We start from the raw sequence: 18327 nt of genomic DNA on the forward strand, positions 1-18327 counted from the left end.
GTAAAGTGGGGTCCAGCATTTTTACAAAACAGTAAAACAGAATTAATTTTGTCAATGAGATTAGTTTGTTACTTTATTTTTCATAGTCTAAAAAGAGGGGGAAGCAAAGGATTGTGTGTGTGTGTAAGCTACCGATCAAACATAAGCCATCAGCTGCCCTTTCACCACAACCAAACAGCACGATGTGTTGTTGTGGTGGTGATGGTGGTAGTGGTCGCTACTAACACGTTAGAAACGTTGAACGTGATTGCGTTTTAGGTTAAAAACTGTTTCCTGCTTTGGGGTTGCATTTTAAAACAGTCCTTCGATTTCACCGGTTTCCGTGTTGAGGTCGATATCGAAGATAGACGGACGGGTAGGCAGGCCCGGCATTTTCGAAATCTCGCCACACATTGGCACGATGAAACCGGCACCGGCCGACAGGCAGATATCGTTGATGACCAGCTTAAAGTCTTTCGGGGCACCCTTGGCGCTCGGATCACCGGTCAGCGACATCGACGTTTTGGCCATGCAGATGGGCAGCTTTCCAAAGCCCTGCAACGATGCGCGAAACATATTTATTTTACCGTTTTCTTTTAATGCATACAGAAAAGAAGGAAACAAAGAAAGAAAGAGAGAGAGAACGAGATTGTATCCCTTACCTTCTCCGTGTAGAGCCGGATGGCATCCCGAACCTTGCTGTTCAGCTCGATCGTGCCGGCACCGTACATCTCCTTCGCGATGCGAACGATCTTGTCCTCGATCGACATGTCCAGATCGTACAGCAGCTTAAACTCGGACGGCCGGTTGCACGCATCGATGACGGCCTGGGCCAGTTCGGCCGCACCCTCCCCTCCCTTCGCCCAGTGGTTCGAAACGATCGCATCGAACGCACCGGCAGCCTTTGCCGCCTTTTGCACGAGCTCGTGCTCGGCGGCAGTGTCCGTACCGTGGGCATTGATCGCAACCACCACCGGCACACCGTACTTCAGCCCGTTCTCGATGTGCTTCAGCAGATTCGGCAGGCCCTTCTCGAGCAGGTCCAGATTTTCGCTCATGTACTCGCGGCGCAGCGGCGCACCGGCCGTCACGATCGGCCCGCCACCGTGCATCTTCAGCGCGCGTACCGTCGTCACGAGCACGACCGCATTCGGCACCTTGCCCGAGGCGCGGCACTTGATGTTGAAAAACTTCTCCATCCCAATGTCCGAGCCGAAACCGGCCTCGGTCACCACGTAGCCGCGCTTGCCCGCCAGCTTCATGCCGATATCGTCGGCCACGATCGACGAGCAGCCGTGGGCAATGTTGGCGAACGGGCCGGCATGCACCAGCACGGGCGTACCCTCGAGCGTCTGCATGAGCGTCGGCTCGATCGCATCCTTCAGCAGCACCATCATCGAGCCGGTCACGCCCAGATCGTCGGCCGTGACCGGCGTGCCCGCCTTGTCGAAGGCAACCACCATCTTCGCCAGCCGCTGCTTCATGTCCTCCAGCCCGGTGGCCAGCGCCAGGATGGCCATAATCTCGCTCGACACCGAAATGGCGAAGCTGGTATCGCGCGTCAGGTTCTTCTCCGTCGGCGACAGCCCAATCGTGATCTTGCGCAGATACCGATCGTTCACATCGAGCACGCGCGTCCACACCACGTTGTGCGGATCGATGTTCAGCCGGGCGAAGCGCCGGATCTCGTCCGGCGTCAGCGCGTACGGGTCCGTCTTCTCGATGCCGAGCCGCTTCAGCCGGCGCAGCTGGATCGGGGCAAACTTGCGCGAACCCTTCACCGCCGGTACCAGCCGCTCGTACAGTGCCTGGTCGGTTTGCGTCGCCTCGTGGAAGATGCGGGCGTCCAGCTGGGCGGCGAGCAGATTGTTCGCCGCCGTGACCGCGTGTATGTCGCCGGTCAGATGCAGATTGAAGTCCTCCATCGGGATCACCTGCGAGTAGCCACCGCCGGCCGCACCGCCCTTGATGCCGAACGTTGGCCCCTGCGACGGTTGACGCAGGCAGGCGATCGAGTTGCAGCGCTTGTGCGCCGTCAGGGCCTGCACCAAGCCGACCAGAGTAGTGCTCTTACCCTCTCCCAGCGGTGTGGGCGTTATTCTATAACGTGACGAATCGATATCAGTTAGCTTTGTGTTTCATTAATTATTCGGTCAAATTGTCATTCATCATCGAACATGAACTCTAGTAAAAATGGGAATTTTTTCCGCGTCGTCAACTCCTCCGATCATCATGCCATCGTTGTACCAGAGTAATGGACATCATTATCTCTGGTTGAGACCTCACAAAACAACAAGCTATTAAAAACAAAAAATCATTCCTCTCTTAAATCAGCGCCTCAGCTCGTGGACCAGACGTATGCAGTAATTAGGCTGTTGAGATAGGCTATTATTAGACGGTCGTTAGATTCGTATGCAATCACTAGGAAGGAGAGTGCTTCTTTACAACAAAACATTCATTTTGCAATAATAAGAGTAATAACACTATTTTTAAGAAGTGTTCTTCCTAAATGTAAAGCCCCTTTTCAACAGCATTATTGGAATTAAAGTGGCTGTCATTCAACAAGAATCTCTCAAGAATTAGGCATGTTCGGGACGTGCTACGTGGCGCAACAGAATAATCTTCTCCTATTCACCGTACTCTGATAACGAAACTCACAATAGAACATGGCTCATGTTTCCCTTTCACAATAAGCCCCGTCAGCCAAAAGACAGACTAGAATCGTAGCTCTTAATACGATAATAAAAGGGAAGCACAATGAGCGCTAATCATGAACGCTCTGGTAGCGTGGCCGTGCTTCCGTGTACGAAGCGTCCGTTTTCGGCCCAATTCAAGGTCAACGATGATCACGTGGTCGTGCGCTACAACGCGTTTTTTCTTAACACTTACCCAGCGACTACGACATATTTAGCATCGTCCTCGTACTGCAGCCGCTGCAGCACCTTCAGCGATACCTTCGCCTTCTTGGTGCCGTACAGCGAAACCTCCGACGGTATTAGCCCAATTTCCTGCGCCAGCACCGCCACATCCTTCGGCTCCTGGGCACGAGCGATCTCGATGTCACTGTGTAGAATGGAAGCGATAAAAGGAAGATCAATACATAAAGCCCTATTCGAACATATCCAACACACAGACACACACACACAAACAGGTACGCACCTCGGAACCGGTTCGGTAAGCTTCAATGGCAGCGGCTTCAGGCACCAGCGGAACTCCATCTCGATCAATCTCCGGGCAACTCTCTGGGCAGACTGAACGGTGTTCTGCATCAGCATCGCTACCGTCATCGGCCCGACCCCTCCAGGTACCGGCGTAACGTGCGACGCAACGGGGAGTGCCTCCTCGTACTTTACGTCTCCCACCAACCGCTGGCCACTCTTCTTCGTCGGGTCTGCGAAAGGTTGTGCGAGGGAGAGAGTAGAAAGCGTAAGGGGAAGTTGTTAGAACGAACGGCGGTTGCGTGTGCAAGAATGAGAGCCTGGCTGGAACCCACGGCGTTTGCAGACTTTTTCGTCAACAATCTACGGCTCCGGTACGTGGTGAAATGAGCAGTGAAATGCTATTGATCAGGACGGTGAGTGGTGTGCCCGAAATCATTCGACGTGGCACCGAAAACATGGTAACTGATAACATGTGATGATTAGGAGCAGAAGCGTCACTAACCAACCCCGGACGATGGTACAGTACGAGAGGAAAGCGATGTGAATATGATCAGCAGAATTTGAAAGAACTCAGAGTATCTCCCGTTACCACGATCGCACGATCGTTATTATGGTTGCCAACGAAAGTGATGCTCCTGAACTGATGCTGAAAGATTAGAATTCTACACAACAACAAAAAAAAACATGCAAACCCGTAAACACTCACCCGGGATGGAGTTGATGCCACAGTCGATGACGACGGCACCGGGCTTTATCCAGGCGCCCCGTACCATCTCCGGACGCCCGACGGCAACCACCAGTATGTCCGCCTTCTTAATCAGCAAGTTGAGATTCTTCGTCTTCGAGTGGGCCACCGTAACGGTGGCATCGGCCCACTTGAGCAGCTCCGACATCGGCGTACCGACGATCTTGCTGCGCCCGATCACAACGGCGTACGAGCCGGCGATCGGTGTGCCGGTGCGCTTGATCAGCTCCATGCAACCGTTCGGCGTGCAGGGCAAAAAGCCGGACATGTCGCCCGTTGCGACGCGTCCCTCGTTGATCGTGTTCAGGCTGCGAAGGCAAGGAAAGAGGGAAGAGCATGTTTATGTCGCCAGGAAGCCTTTCCTCAAATGTACCTCCGGCTAACCTACCCATCAACGTCCTTTTCCGGCGAGACGGCATCGGTAATGAGATGTGCATCGATCGGCGTTTCCGAGTCGAGTGGCATCTGCACGATAATGCCATGGAAGCAAGGATCCTCGTTAAGTCGTTTGACCTGGTGGAAGAGGCAATCGACAAACAAACAATACAATATTATATGTGCTCATCACAGCATACAGCCGTCGTCCTTGGCTGTTGAAACGGTGCCGATAAGGGGTACAACCACCACCACGGAGCTCCTCGGGATTTGCCTCAAATCAATCAAACCCCCTCCCTCTCGTGCAGAGCGTTGTGACCACATGGAATGCATAGTTGTGCATCACACGGCCTGTCACGCGACACAGGCTCACCTTTGCGCCAATGTCCATTAGAACTTTTTTGGCACCAGCACAAGATCCGATCTGCGTGATATGTTAATGGTGGCGTTATTTTTGAAACGAGCACTTAGTTTAAATCAACATCATCCGCCATCGCTAGTAGTGGCGTGGCAAAGGTGGTGGTGTGCGGATGCATTTGCGAGAACGATGATCATGGGAAAGATGCATCATCGCAAGGGAGGGTTGGTGGTGATCCTCGTTTTCTGGACAATTTATTGAAATACTTGGTGTGAACGACGTGTTGGCGTGATGCACGGTACATGGCGCTTACACACATTAGGGTTGCCTAATGTTAGCTAAACGGTGTCGTCTTTGACACATTCCGATCGGCGATCGGCTGTTGACAGATTGGTAGGACTAAAGGAGTAGTTTCAGCTAATGCGTTTTGAAGCTGATGAAGCGTTTTGAAGCTTCATGTATTTAGGTATGATCTATAGAGCTGTTTGGCCATGGTCATACATAGGAATTAAATCGACGACGGTCAGCGCTTTAACACCATTACGCGAATGGTTGTGACGCGTTATCACCGTGTCGTAAGCAAAACAAGTGACGTAAATACGTCATAAACTATCGCGGAAAGGTTCTTGGAATCTTTGTTGAGGATGTTCAAATTAGTAGTGAGCTTTCTGGAGCGCACCCACGACTCTGATCCGACTCAGGTTTTTTGCTATTCCGATTCCAACTCCTTCAAAACCGGAACCACTAGTTCCACCCGGAGTCGGCCGGAGTCCAAGACATCCAGAGCCGGAGTCATCCGGAGTTGGAGTCGTCCGAAGCCGGAGTCATCCACAGAGTCGAAGTGATCCGGAGTTGGAGTTGATCGGAGTTAGCCGGCAGATAGAATCAATAGAATCAAGCTGGTTTGCACATGCGCTTCCTTAAATAGTACATTAAATTTGTACTTTTCACTCTTCCACTTGTTGCTTTTCAGCATTTTCAGTAAAGGTCCTCTTTTTAAACTAATTTAATAATTCAGAATTCCAAAAGGCAAAATATTGAACCATTCAAATGATACTTTGCTTTGCTTTCACTTTCCTGCTAACACACCCTTTGTCAAACTTCCTAGACCTTGATTCGAGCTGATAAGAAAGCATCGTGGCGGCAAAAAACAACAACAACAACCTTCGCGGCCACTTGCTTTCCTGCGTCAGAGCCAACGCAGGCTGTAGCAACGCACTGAGCTAATCGAAAAGGGTAGGGTGCAATATGTCCTGTTGTTGTAATGCTGAATGCTAAACGATCGATCCGTCGATCATGTAGTAAAATTCGAGCCCCAGCTGTGAGCATCATTTACTACCCACTACTACCATCGTTACAATGTTGTCGCCGTGCAAGCATAACGCATACGCAATCGAAGCATGCGGGACGATCGCGAACGGTGGTTTGCTAATGTCAACCGTCGGATTAACTCATGTTTTCTTCCCCTCCACTTCCCCCCGCATTGAACGATCTGGTAGAGCATTAATTTTGTCACCATCGTGTAAAGGAAATGTTTGAATCGTAGAAATCCACATCTATCCCGCCGCGCTAATCGTCGTACTGTGCGAATCGCGATCGTTTCATCCGCTCGATCGTCGTACACTCCTCTAGCTGCCGTGTTCGGCGTTATTTCAACTTAATTGAATCAACCCCCGTTACCGTGTTTTCCTTGCAAATCATCAGCCTGCTGCCCCAAATAGCTCAGATACAGCCCGCGCGCAAAGGTGTCAACAGATTTTCCATCAAATTACTGCACGCTCCCATTGCGCCGGAAATTGGCGCATCGAAGTGTGATAGTGCCCTGCGATCCGATGCATCTGCATGCGCCAATAGAACCATGGCAACTGCAGCAACACCGCACTGCGAGATGTTTTGGAAACACAGCAGCAGCAGCAAATCGAATGCTTCGCGTCATCGTCTTCGCGCTTATCACAACGTAGTGGTGGGAGGTTGGGGGGGGGGGAATGGGAAGTGATCACTACTTACCGTTGCCAACAGCTCATCCTGCGTAGTGGAACGGGGCAGCTGCACGTGCTCGGCGTACATGCCGATCTCTTCCGCCGCCTTGATCTTCATCCGGATGTACACGTTCGAGTCTTCGCGCCCACCGACCTGAACGATCGCGAGCCCGGGCACAAGCGTCGGTACCTGGCGTCGGATTTCGGCCACCTCCTTCTTCAGCCGTTCGCGAATTTCTCTGCAAAAAACACGCACACACGCACAGACACGTTGAAGACATTGGCGAAAGATACTACTACCAATAGCAGCAACAACAACAACAAGTGAAAAAAGACGTCCACAGAACTCACTTGGCCACATCCGTGCCGGAAAGGATCTTTGCACCGTTCAGCATTTTGCTGTCGAAACTGTCGCAGGTGTGGAGTAGTAGTGCACGCGTCGGTAGCAGTTGCCTCTTGCAGGATCTCTCTATTGCCCAGCGATCAGCGATCGTGTCAGGATGCTGCTGTAGGACCGCTAGTGATAACTTCCGGGATGCTGCTACTACTGCTGCTGCTAGTGCTGCCGTGCCGAACTCGACCAGTGCTCCGATCGTACTGAGCGCCGACTGGTGCGCTTGGAAATGAAAATCAAACGCTCTGCCGAAGGACGACGGTGAGCGGGTTGGTGTTAGTGGTGGTTGAATGGTTGAAGGGGCGAGAGCGCAACCCGTTGGCTGCTGCTTTCTTCTCCATCCAATGATGGCAGATTGGCGAAGGTGCCGAAGGAGCATCGCGCACTGGCGATCTGGTGGTAAACTGTGTGCGCGCAACTGGATCGCACACGCGGGTCCCCCGCCCGGTGTCATTCGCAATCATGCTGCTGCTTTATCGCATCTGCCGCATTCGGCCACGGCCACGATCGGAGCGTGAAAATATGTGTACGGTAGAGAGGTGGGAGGGTACTGGGGGAGCTTTTTAACTGATGTTTGCTTCAGTTTCATCGAGAACGCGAGAGTGAGAAAGATTGCGCGGTTTCGTCCTCTATCAGCTGTGATAGGGGGAAGGGTTGGCTTATACAGTGGGTAGGATGGTAACAGTATAGGGATGACGATCCCGCGCAGTCCTCGTCTCTAAGACGCTCAGAATAGACGTACCCCACTTGAGTTTAAAAGTGTTTTTGTTTTTTTTTGTTCTATTTGAATCCTTCATAAACCTATATCACTGAGCTATGGCTTCTAGTTTGAGCATTATATACATTTTAAACGCTAATTTGTTAATAAAACAGCATCTGTTACAGGATCTTCAGACAGGTGATCGCTGAAGTATAAACAATATACAGTGAACCCTCTCTTATTTGAGAGGCGATGGGACTGTCGAATAAGAGGGGTTTTCAAATTACAGAGGTTGAAAGTGAATGAAAGGTCCATACAAACTAGAAAGAGACAGAACATTTAGTATGCAGCCTTAACTGTTGCTATAGGAAACTGCGAACAGGATTGCCAATTTGAGCATACATCATTCAATAACCATGGCAACACCATACACAAATAAGAGGGACACAGATTTCAGAGGTTTTCCAAATTAGAGGAACAAAAATGTACTGGAAAACAAGGGACTGTGCAAAATGTTCAAATAAGAGAGGTTTTTCAAATTGGAGAGGTGTCAAATAAGAGAGGGTTCACTGTATATAAATTCAAAAAGTTTAACTGTAACGAAGGAGTGCTCCGCAATGATGAATGTATTGGATAGTAAGAATTAAAATTAAGATTATTGTAAGAGGTAAATGAAACCAATCGTTCTTCACTGGTACCGGAACTGTGATCGGCCAAGGCCTTGCCTGTACCACTAGTAGGCTTGCCTTTCAGTGACTTTTTGATTAACCATATCAGGATAGTGTCAGTATAACATATGGGGGTACGCGGTCCCATTCGGGGTTTGAACCCATGACGGGCATGTGGTTAAGTCGTACTTGTTGACGACTGCCTCCAAGATTAACTAACAGCAATATTAATCCCGATGGGAAGCGATGTTTTTCAACAGCAGTCCCGTGGCGCAGTGATCAACTCGCACGATTTACGCAACATGATGATCGTCATGATGTTCAACCCTGCGTATTCGACCGTGCGTGCCTCCTCATAAAATCTCTCATACGCGTATGAGTTCTGTGTCGCTCATAGCTACACGACATGCTCGTCTTGGGTTCACCTCTCAGATAGATCGAGCCCGGTATTACATAACTCTTGAATTGATCCTTAGCCAGCCCATTAGAAGGCATTAGTCATTAGAGTTAATGCCGATCGATACTAAAACCAACATCGGTCAGCTTAATCTCAAAGCAAACATTATTATATATAGTTCCATGCCTGTTTTCAGGGGTGGCATACGCGTAAAAATCGCAAAAAATACGAAACATATCTCAAAAAACTTCCACTCTAATATGAATGCGTAAGTCGGCAGCTCTTATGCTAAATGAAAAGTGTTCTACAAAATGCCCTTGATGAAACCAACCCGTCGTAGTCCCAAACTAAAAACCAATACCGATATCATCTGTCCGCCAATTCCTAACGAAACCAATCGAAAGCATGCACAATAATGCATTGCGACAGTTTGGTGGTTAAAATTAGTTCAATCGAACGCGCTAATCTTAGCCAGTCAGCCAGCCAGCCGTCCGATAGGGCCAACGTGCAGCCGTGGTGGAAGAAAAAAGAAATGGAATGCTCGCAGGCAAATTAATCAAAAACGCTTCGCATAAAGCTGACCAGGTACGACACCACACGTGACAGCGAAGGGGCCCTGTGATGGTGATGATGACGATACCGCCCCGCGCATTGATGCATTAATCTTACGTAGTCGACGTACTGGCTGGCATGCAGTTCGAGCGTCCCCGGGGACGGTTCCAGTAAGTCAGTGGCAGGAAATGGTTGATTACGGATTTCCCCAAGACATCCCAGGGACGGAGAAAGGGGGAAAATGTAGGATTGACGCAATAATGATCGCAACGGATTCGGGCCGATTGGAACTGGGAATGATAGGTGAAGAATTGACACAAGGATAGTAAAGTGTGGGTTTAGGCAATTAATTACAACATAAGTAACTCGAATTTCAGAAATACAATGTATCTATACCATAATTATCTTCGACTTAAAAGGGGATGTCGGATGGTCTATTCGATAGAAGTGACGGTTCCTACAAGGCCGAACAGAATCGAACTCCAATCGGTCTATTATTGTCATCCCCTCGAAAGGGGACAGACTTAACATAATTCTTGAAAATATGGGGGTATAGTAGGCCGTCATATGCCCTTCTCATGGTCATTACGCCAAAAAGAAGCAGAACATAATGTTCCAATGTACTGAGCCCAGCCGAGGTTCGATTCCAAACTGAATCCGCGCAACCATTTTTGCAAATATTTGACAATTTAGTAACGTGTGATAAATAAAAGTCCACCATGCCTTTAGAATGGTATAAGCCCTGTGTATTAAATATTGTAAATGATATAACGACAAGAAAAGAAAACAATGATATTGAATTGGAAAGTAACCGTGAACTGAACCGGACAAAAAGTGTTTGTTGTTTGTTTACTGTTCCGAAACACATCCAAGCAAACCACATTTTGCTCTGCGTGCTGCTTTCTTTCTTCTCTCTCACTCTACTGGTTGTATGTGCAAATATGATCCTCTCCCTCCTTCCTTCTTCTACTTACGTACCTTAGCGTTTAGTTTAACAAATATTGAATACACATGCACAGAACGCACGAAAAATGCCACCATAAAATTAAACACCGACCACCGCAACCTTCCGTGCTCGGTGGTGCCACTGTCAACTGTGCATTTGGCGCGCTTTCTAGCAACGGGCTGCCGGTGACTCATCTCCTCCAGCGACAGCTTTTACTGAACGAATCCAACTGCAGAGCAGAGTGCATAGATTATTTTCAATGCGGCATATACGCACACAGCCACGCACTGGCATATCGAAAAGAAAAGGTGCGTTCGGAGGGGAAGTACAGGTACGCTGGGTACATGGTGCTGTACGTACCTGTGCCGTACTGGACAGCGGTACTTCAAAAGCAAAGGGGTGCTAGGCTATGTTGCCGGGTGCATTGGAATTGCTAAGATTTTGCGTATGAAAAATAGATTGCTTGACAGTTTACCATCGTTCAACAGTTTGTTCGTGCAACAGAACGGAAATACCCGGTGACGGTATAATAAGATATTAATCAAACTAACCTAATGCAACCGTCCTACCTCGCCCTCGCCCACCCATTCAATGTCTCTGTACCGCATCGCAAGAGGGTGGCATTTTTTTAGAACACGAATCGACCATCGCCGGTCAATTGGAGTCTATCTCTCAAGGAGCGGAACACTCAGGGCCATACCCTTGCGGCTGGTTGGTTCCCGCCCGTTCGATATCGGATATCGAAGTTGGCGGAGACACTCTCGAGCAGCGGAACATTCGGTTGCCAAACGTCGCGGAACGATGTGAAGCGTAACGCAGTTTGGAAAATATCGACCGATCGCTTGTCAGCTCGTGGCACCCGGTCAGGGCTCAGGTGTCGGATGTAATTTTATCGTTATTGATGTTGGCCAAGGGGTGTGGAATCCTGTGTCAGGAAAAGTATTGGTGCATTTCGTTGCGCCAGCCAAATAATCGAAGGGCCAATAGTAGCTTAAAGTATTTTACATAACAGTTTGTATCTTTTGATGAGAAAGAAATGTAATAACGAGACAAAAAAAAACACACAAAGTAAAAAAATACACGCATCTTTGAATTAATTTCAAATTGAAATTCTAACCAGCGCAGTGTGTAGGCTGTCACATGTTTATTTTCAACGCGTTCAACGTTTGAGAGCTGTCACTGCGCACGACCGTACGAAATCCCTGTGTCCACTTGTCACAACAAAGCATTGCCAGTTTTTCCCGTCCCAAAACACGGCGATTTCATCTCTGGCGTAATCTTTCCTTGCTTGCGGAAATTGTGCATCGATGTAGAGCGCATCGAGTCAAAATCAAAAGGTAATTCAAAACACTCCTGCACGATTCACCCACTTTTCATTCAGGAAAACCCGGTTTTTAATCAAAACAGCTTACACCTTTTCCCATCCCCCTCACCACCATCATCGCAGAGCGCGCACGGAACTATGTCCCAGCACTACAAGAACTTCCTGAGCCTTTTGGAACGGTGGCCGGTCGACAAGAGTAAGGTGGGCCGCGACTTGGGACAGTATCTGCGCGATCAGCTGACGGTCGTGCTGGGCTCCTCGAACATTGTCGCCGTCAAGGACGATCGTCTTCAGCGGCAGTTCCACTCGCTGGAAAATATTGTCAACGACGTACACGCGAACCGGTACCCGCGCACCCTTAAATCGACCGCCACCGGGCTGACCGGGGAACAGTGCCGTGAAGTGTTGTCCACCGAGTTCCTAGAGATTATACAGAAGAAGAAAGAATAGACGGGGGGTGCACGATGGTGTGGCACGGTTTAGGAGGGGCAGTGGCAGTAGTAGCGATAGTAGGACGAACTAGTTTAGGTAGAGCAAAGGGCATCGCGCGAAGATGCTACTCGGCGGTAGCAACCGGTGCCAAAGCGCCCCTTCACCGGGCCGTGATGGCAACGGAAACGGTAAAGTTTTTTGAGCCACAGCGCGACCAGGTGTTTATCGATATGACGTTCGGTGCGGGCGGTCACACGCGTGCCCTGCTCGAGGCCGCACCCGGCTCGACGGTGGTCGCCCTCGACCGTGATCCACTCGCGCACCGGTTGGCGTGTGAAATGGCGGCGCAGTTTCCCGGCCGCATCGTACCGCTGTTGGGTCGATTTTCCGAACTTCCGGCCCTGTTGCGCACGGTCGAGGGGCTTGATCGGCAGCGGCATTTCGACGGTGTGCTGTTCGACTTCGGCTGCTCCTCGATGCAGTTCGATGAAGCGGCCCGTGGCTTTTCCATCTCGCACGATGGGCCGCTCGATATGCGCATGGACCGGGACCGCTGTCCCGAGCAGCTGTCCGCGGCCGAGGTGCTCGCACGCATCCAGGAACCGGATCTCGTGCGCATCCTCAAGGTGTACGGGGAGGAAAAGCAGGCGAAAAAGATTGCCCGCGCGATCGTGAATGCACGGTTCACGGTGAAGCGCATCGAAACGACGGCCGAGCTGGCGAACATTGTGGCGCACTGTCTGAGCCAGGGCGAGTCGGCCGGCGGGCAGGGTACGTACGACTTCCGCCAGGACAAACTGCGCCGGCCAGCGCACGTGGCGACGAAAACGTTCCAAGCGCTGCGTATCTTCGTCAACAACGAGCTGAACGAAATCAACTACGGGATGGTGCTGGCGAAGCATCTGCTCCGTACCGGCGGCAAGCTGGTAACGATCGCGTTCCACTCGCTCGAGGACACGATCGTGAAGCGCCATCTGACCGGGCACGTGGTGGACGATGTGGCGAGCCGCGTTCCGCTGCAGTACGTTAGCCACACGCTGGCGCACGAAACGGAGGCGATGCAGGAGATGATGAAGCCGCACTGGAAGCAGATGCACAAGCACGTGATGGTACCGACGGACGAGGAGGTGGCCGACAATCCGAGAAGCCGGTCGGCTAAACTGCGCGCCGCCGTACGATTGAGCTGAGGACGAGCAGCACCACGTCGCGACGATTGAATAAAACTGAAACCAAATCTGTGTTAGCGATTAGTCACAACAACTGCCATCAGCGTTTTTTGTATTCACTATATCGAACGGGAAAGAGAAAATCGGACACAGTCAGCAGTCACGCTCTGTACGGTTTTTGTATTATCAGTTGTGGTTTTAATTTTCACATAAAATATTACATGTATTTACTTCGATTTCTAACTGCGGCCCCAGCGGGAGAAGGCTCCCATGCTTCCTTTCCACCCAGCACAACACCCGAGGCATGGCGCACGCGCACGCCGTTTTCACGCGCATATCTGCGCTCCGTGCGTGCGTGCGTGCGTGCACGCGTGCTTTCCGGTGCGTACCTCTGGCGGCTAATTTTCAGTTTGTTTGTTTTTGTGCATTTCAGGTATGGCGTCGGCCACAACAGTCCATCTAAATCGCAAGTCTAATCGAATAACTTTCTATTATCCACTTCGTTTCTATTAATCATTGATCATCTGCCGGTTCTGCCTGTGCGCATACAGTTTTTGTTGTTGTTTGTTTTGCTACTTATCAACACGATCAAATGATCCGTTTCGTTTTTAGATGCGTTTACAACATTCCGGGACGCTGCTGACCCGCTGCTACGGTGTGAAGTTTCCTTAGTGGAGTGGATCCTTAAAAACTATGTATGTTCACATCATGCCAGGGCAACAAATACATCACACACACTTGTGCAGCACTGCGGGGGGCACGGGCCGCAATACGATTGTTCTTGTCTGGTAGGAGATCGTTACTGATCGCTCGTTGGCGCTTACTTTAACGGGCCTTTTCATTCTTCTATCATTCTTGTTTGTTTGTTTTACTCAACGTTTTTGTTCAAAGCATTCGTTCCTTTTCCCCTTTCATTATTCATGGACACCTGCACAACAAACAATAATTCCATGCTTGCGGGCACGTGTGCTTCCCTTGCTCCTGTCTTCTTCACAGGGGAAAGTAGTTTGTTTTAATTTTTCATAATTTATTTCAAGCCTAATTTAAATTTGGTTTCTTTTTTCAGTTTTGTTCTTGTAGTAGTTAGTAGTAGTAGTTTGTAGTAGTAGTTGTAATACGTGGCACCATTGAGCTAGTGCCCTCTCTTAATGTTTGATTTTAGTTTTTACTTTACTTACTACTGGGTTCAGCACAACGCGGGGGGGGTGTGATTTACACGTTCCTTCCTTCCTTCCTATCGGCGTTGTTTGTTTTGTGCGGGTATGCAAAATTTTCCTAATTTTTGTTTGTTTGTTCTGCAACGAGTGGTGCGCGTTCGCAATTCTTTAGCTAAAAGAGATATACACGATTGAAATTTCTACTAGGTTTACTTGTGAACGTGTTGGCTTTTATGCGATGTTGTTTTTGCTACTTGGTTTGTAGTCGCGTACGCTCCTAATTAATCGGTTCGATTTTATGTTCTTCCGGGACGTTGCGTGCTGTTGTTGTATTGTGTGCTACGGAATACTGACTAATCGTGGAAGAACGTGGGGAACGATGATGATGGTATGGTATGTGGTAAAACTTTTCCTAATACTGTGTGTTCCACTGCATAATCGGGAATGGGGTACACCATGTGGAATGCTTTTCCCCCTTCTTCAGAGCACGACGACACAACAGCTGATGCTGGGGGAAGGAGAGTTGAGCGATTTGATTCGTTTCTTCTAAGGATAAGGAACTGTAAAAAACGGCTGCTTGAGTATCAATCCCGTTGCACACGTTTGCAGCGAAATTTTCTTCTCCCTCAACCTTTGCACGCCTTCGTTAAGGCGGCAAATCTTCGATACACTCCAAATATGAATGCTAGCCGATTGTATGTATGTGTGTGTGTGTGTTTGTAATTGTGTGATACTCGTTAACTAATGTAGCTTTCGTTGGTTTTCGCTAAACTATGCGCTAAACTCCCTTGTGTACACTAATAGGAATTGGGAAACTCTCAGCCGCACGCACACGTAGCGCATTCACACTTGGGGAGGGAACAGGTATGATTCTATTAGAGAAAATAGACAGGGATTTGAGTTCTGTTGTCAACACACAGGTGGTGTGTGCGGGGGCCTGCTCTCTACGGTCTTCTACAATCTAGTTTTAATCACATTTTATAATAACCGTACCCAGTTCGTGCAACGTTATTCCTGCCTTATCCTGGACCTTTGACTGTGCTGCCGCTGTTTATCATTTGTTTAATGTGTAATTGCCCGGAAATGTAGGAGCTCCTTTTATAATGGACAGCTGGTGGGGGCGACCGTTGCGCCGTCTTGTGGACTCCCTTGTGTGTGCACCTTGTGTGGGACTTAGCTTCGTGAATTGTGCAAAGATTGAATGTATTTTGGCACACAGCACGAATTTTTCACGCATCATCACGGCGGCCTATCAGGGCGTTGATTTGTGGGTTACGGGAATGAGAAATGTTTTAATCAAATCCTGCTTTTCTCTAAAGTCTTTGTGTGCATTTTTCTGTTTCTTAACTATATCCAACCGGGGTTTCTGTGTGGTTTTGCATCGTTTTTCAACGCACGCGCGCTTCCATTAACTATACTTTGCACTTTTTGTTCGATACTGAAGAAGTTGTTTCGATATCGGTTTGTTCTATTATTCACTCAGCGTCGCTGTATCGCCGGTGTACGATTTGTGCTGTGTGTTTGTGTCCACACTTTTGCTTGGTCTAAAGGTTGACAGACGGGGCAAGAAGCTTAGAAAACCAGTCTTTATATCTCATCGTTTTCTCTCTCTGTCTCTCTCCCTCTCTCTATCTTTCTCTCATTCGTATGATTTGTTTTTATCTTAACGTTACTTTTATCTAATAACGTTTTGTTTTTTTTTACTGTTTGTTGCTCACATCACTGTGTATGGTCAATTGGCCAAATGAGCGAGCTATGGCCTGTACCTTGGGGCATGCTGATGTAGAAAGAGTGTTGAATTGTGCGGCCTAACGACCGTTTGGGCTGACTTAGTTCGACATAAAATATTTGAATTTCAAATCAAACGGATCCGACACTGGTGCGCGCATCCATAGAGGAGCCAGTGGTGTTACGTATGAGACACAACCAATTGGAATAGGATCGGATATTTGCGCATTTTAAGGATTGTTCGTCCTTTGTGGGGAGTGTTTCCAGTACAGCTGTCCACTCTGTACGACATGGCCCGGGCGATTCGAATGCTTGCTTAGCGGTAATTATGGGGCAATTATAATGACTATATACAAATCGTAACTATTGTAGGTATTATGGTACTAAACTTATCGTAAACAACGGCACTTAAGCAGCTGAACTTAACGTCCGTGCACCAATGAGTTGGAAATGAGCGCGATCGAACGAAGAGGGGAGCGCTAGCTCCACGAGATTCGCTCGAAACCCACTACACGAAATGAAGTAGTAGAAACTGTGGAATCATAATCAATATGATTATCTTTTTCTTTTTCTCTCTCGATAGAAATCTTCCTCAATATAAGCGAAAAAGGGAAATAATAAAAATGCACAACTACCATTGGCTGAGCAGTATCGTTTTCTTAGAACAAGAACTATTTGCTTGCTGGCAATAGTTTGCAGTGTCTGTAGGATGCTACAGGGTGGACTGGTAGTCACACACAGTTAAATCAACTATCTTTTTACGGCCAAAGCACTCAATTGTGGCGCGCATTTTTATACCGAACTTTTGACGACTAGATTTAGTGCATATTTGTGTAGGTGTATGTGTGTGTGTGTTTCGCAGTTGCATATCAGGATTAGTTCGGTAAAGGTCCTTTAAGGATTAACGAGTACTAAATGGTAATATCTCACAACAGCGGGTGCTGTTGGTGGCGCCGTCGCACAAAAGCAGCAATCGGGCCCGGCATGCGCATTCGTTACATTACATATACTAAATACTGATCTTAAATTATATCTGTATAAATTGGTCACGACGTATCTATAAACGGTATAAAAGTGAATGCTGTCCGGTAAAATATGACAAATTGGCCACCAAAGAGAGGGAAGCGATAGGAGCGTTCCAGCCATTGGGGTCTCTTCTGCGCCTCGCTCCTCTCTTTAGCAATAACCTCAAAAAATCCTTGCAAAAATAAGGACATATTAAATGCAAATAAATACTTTCGCCCGCATTCACCCGCAGGAAGCTTCTGCAGCCAGGGCAAACTAGTTGGGAGATTTACGATTTACGTCTGATTGTGGTCCAGGTTTAGATGGTGATTGCCGGTGGCTACCACGACCGACAGCTCGTCGTTGTCGTCACCGTTCATCTTCACGATCACGGTACCACCGTTCTGCAGTGTTGCGGGTGGCGGCGGCGTCGTTCCACCGATCCCTATCATGGGTGGGCAGACGGAGTTCGGTGTGCCCGCTACCACGCCCGGAATCGTCATGCCCGGCGGCGCATTAATCGAGGTGGTCGTTGTAGTGGTTGTCGTCGTTGTGCCATTGCCCACCCCGTCCGGGGTGCCACCGGTCAGCTGATTGTTAATGCTGCCATTGCTGCAGATTTTGCTGTACAGGTCGGGTGTCGCCGTCATCATGGCCGCATCGTCGAACTCGGTACGCAGCTCGGTGCACTTGAGCAGCCCGAGATCTTTCGGCATGTACGACAGTATCCGATAAATCTGCCGAATGTCATCGTACGACGTCCAGATGCCCGGTCGCTTGTTGTGGTACAGTTTGGCGTAGGTGTAAATGTTGGCGGTCTGGTCGTACTCTAGCTGCATCGCTAGCGAGCTGATGGCGCAAAACTGGCACGCCTGGAACCCACCGTATCTGGGGACGGGATGCAACGGAAGCATGTTAATTGTCGTTTGTCGGGCTGAGCAATCACTACGACTCTACGAATCACATACCTGTCAACTACCACAATCGGCCCATTCCTGTATTCGCTGCAGCGTTCGTGGACACGCACGGCGAAGTCGAATATCGATCGCGTGTTGTTCATGTCGGGCCAGCCAGGATTTTCCAGCATCTTGACGCTCAGCTCGTAATCGTCCTGTATCGATTGTATGACAAAGTTTCGCACGATGTGATTATCCTCCGACGTTTCCGACACCATCCGGATGCGATAGTAGTCGCTTTCGATCGGTTCCGACTCGTTAGGCCAAAATTGCAAGAAAGACTAAAGAAGCGAAACAAAAACCGA

At 49.0% G+C, this 18327-nt stretch overlaps 4 protein-coding genes across 8 annotated transcripts in view; 2 read left to right on the forward strand and 2 right to left on the reverse strand.

The window, feature by feature from the left end:
* Positions 1-46: 46 nt before the first annotated feature.
* LOC1273131 (C-1-tetrahydrofolate synthase, cytoplasmic) lies at positions 47-10407 on the reverse strand. Of its 2 annotated transcripts, XM_061645574.1 has the most exons (9): positions 10287-10407; positions 6949-7236; positions 6626-6836; positions 4274-4398; positions 3847-4193; positions 3139-3370; positions 2869-3042; positions 642-2079; positions 47-534 (listed from the first exon to the last, which is right to left on the reverse strand). In XM_061645574.1, the coding sequence occupies exons 2-9, from the start codon at positions 6990-6992 to the stop codon at positions 292-294; spliced, it is 2814 nt and encodes a 937-aa protein (XP_061501558.1). In that variant the 5' UTR covers positions 6993-7236; positions 10287-10407; the 3' UTR covers positions 47-291. The 2 variants fall into 2 exon arrangements, with proteins under 2 accessions (XP_061501558.1, XP_312083.6); XM_312083.6 differs by lacking the exon at positions 10287-10407 and having other exon boundaries at positions 6949-7453.
* Positions 10408-11716: 1309 nt separating this feature from the next.
* On the forward strand, positions 11717-12852 carry LOC11175696 (ubiquinol-cytochrome-c reductase complex assembly factor 2). The gene has a single exon (XM_003436205.2). It carries the CDS (start codon positions 11717-11719, stop codon positions 12026-12028), a length of 312 nt encoding a protein of 103 aa, XP_003436253.1. The 3' UTR covers positions 12029-12852.
* Positions 12043-13270, forward strand: LOC1273130 (probable methyltransferase-like protein 15 homolog). Its single transcript, XM_003436206.2, has one exon. The coding sequence runs from the start codon at positions 12043-12045 to the stop codon at positions 13195-13197; it is 1155 nt and encodes a 384-aa protein (XP_003436254.1). The 3' UTR covers positions 13198-13270.
* A 66-nt stretch (positions 13271-13336) lies between these two features.
* The window catches only part of LOC1273129 (tyrosine-protein phosphatase 99A), a 57672-nt gene continuing 52681 nt past the window's right edge, over positions 13337-18327 (reverse strand). For all 4 annotated transcript variants that reach the window (XM_061645571.1, XM_061645570.1, XM_061645572.1 and 1 more), the window contains 2 exons: positions 18035-18303; positions 13337-17954 (listed from right to left, as the gene is read on the reverse strand). In XM_061645571.1, the coding sequence (XP_061501555.1) occupies positions 17363-17954; positions 18035-18303 (861 nt within the window). In that variant the 3' untranslated portion in view covers positions 13337-17362. The remainder of the gene's footprint in view (positions 17955-18034; positions 18304-18327) is intronic.

The sequence above is a fragment of the Anopheles gambiae genome, chromosome 2 (genome assembly GCF_943734735.2).
Source record: "Anopheles gambiae chromosome 2, idAnoGambNW_F1_1, whole genome shotgun sequence".
NCBI classification, from domain to species: domain Eukaryota; kingdom Metazoa; phylum Arthropoda; class Insecta; order Diptera; family Culicidae; genus Anopheles; species Anopheles gambiae.

What these genes read in the sequence shown, in the direction of transcription:
- LOC1273130 (XM_003436206.2), top strand. Translation starts at nt 12,043, where the DNA reads ATGGTGTGGCACGGTTTAGGAGGGGCAGTGGCAGTAGTAGCGATAGTA.
- LOC11175696 (XM_003436205.2), top strand. Translation starts at nt 11,717, where the DNA reads ATGTCCCAGCACTACAAGAACTTCCTGAGCCTTTTGGAACGGTGGCCG.
- LOC1273131 (XM_312083.6), bottom strand. Translation starts at nt 7,445, where the DNA reads ATGACACCGGGCGGGGGACCCGCGTGTGCGATCCAGTTGCGCGCACAC. An exon ending in CTTACCGAACCGGTTCCGAG is followed by an intron (nt 3,043 to 3,138) that starts GTGCGTACCTGT and finishes CATTCTACACAG; the next exon opens with TGACATCGAGATCGCTCGTG. An exon ending in AAATATGTCGTAGTCGCTGG is followed by an intron (nt 2,080 to 2,868) that starts GTAAGTGTTAAG and finishes GTCACGTTATAG; the next exon opens with AATAACGCCCACACCGCTGG.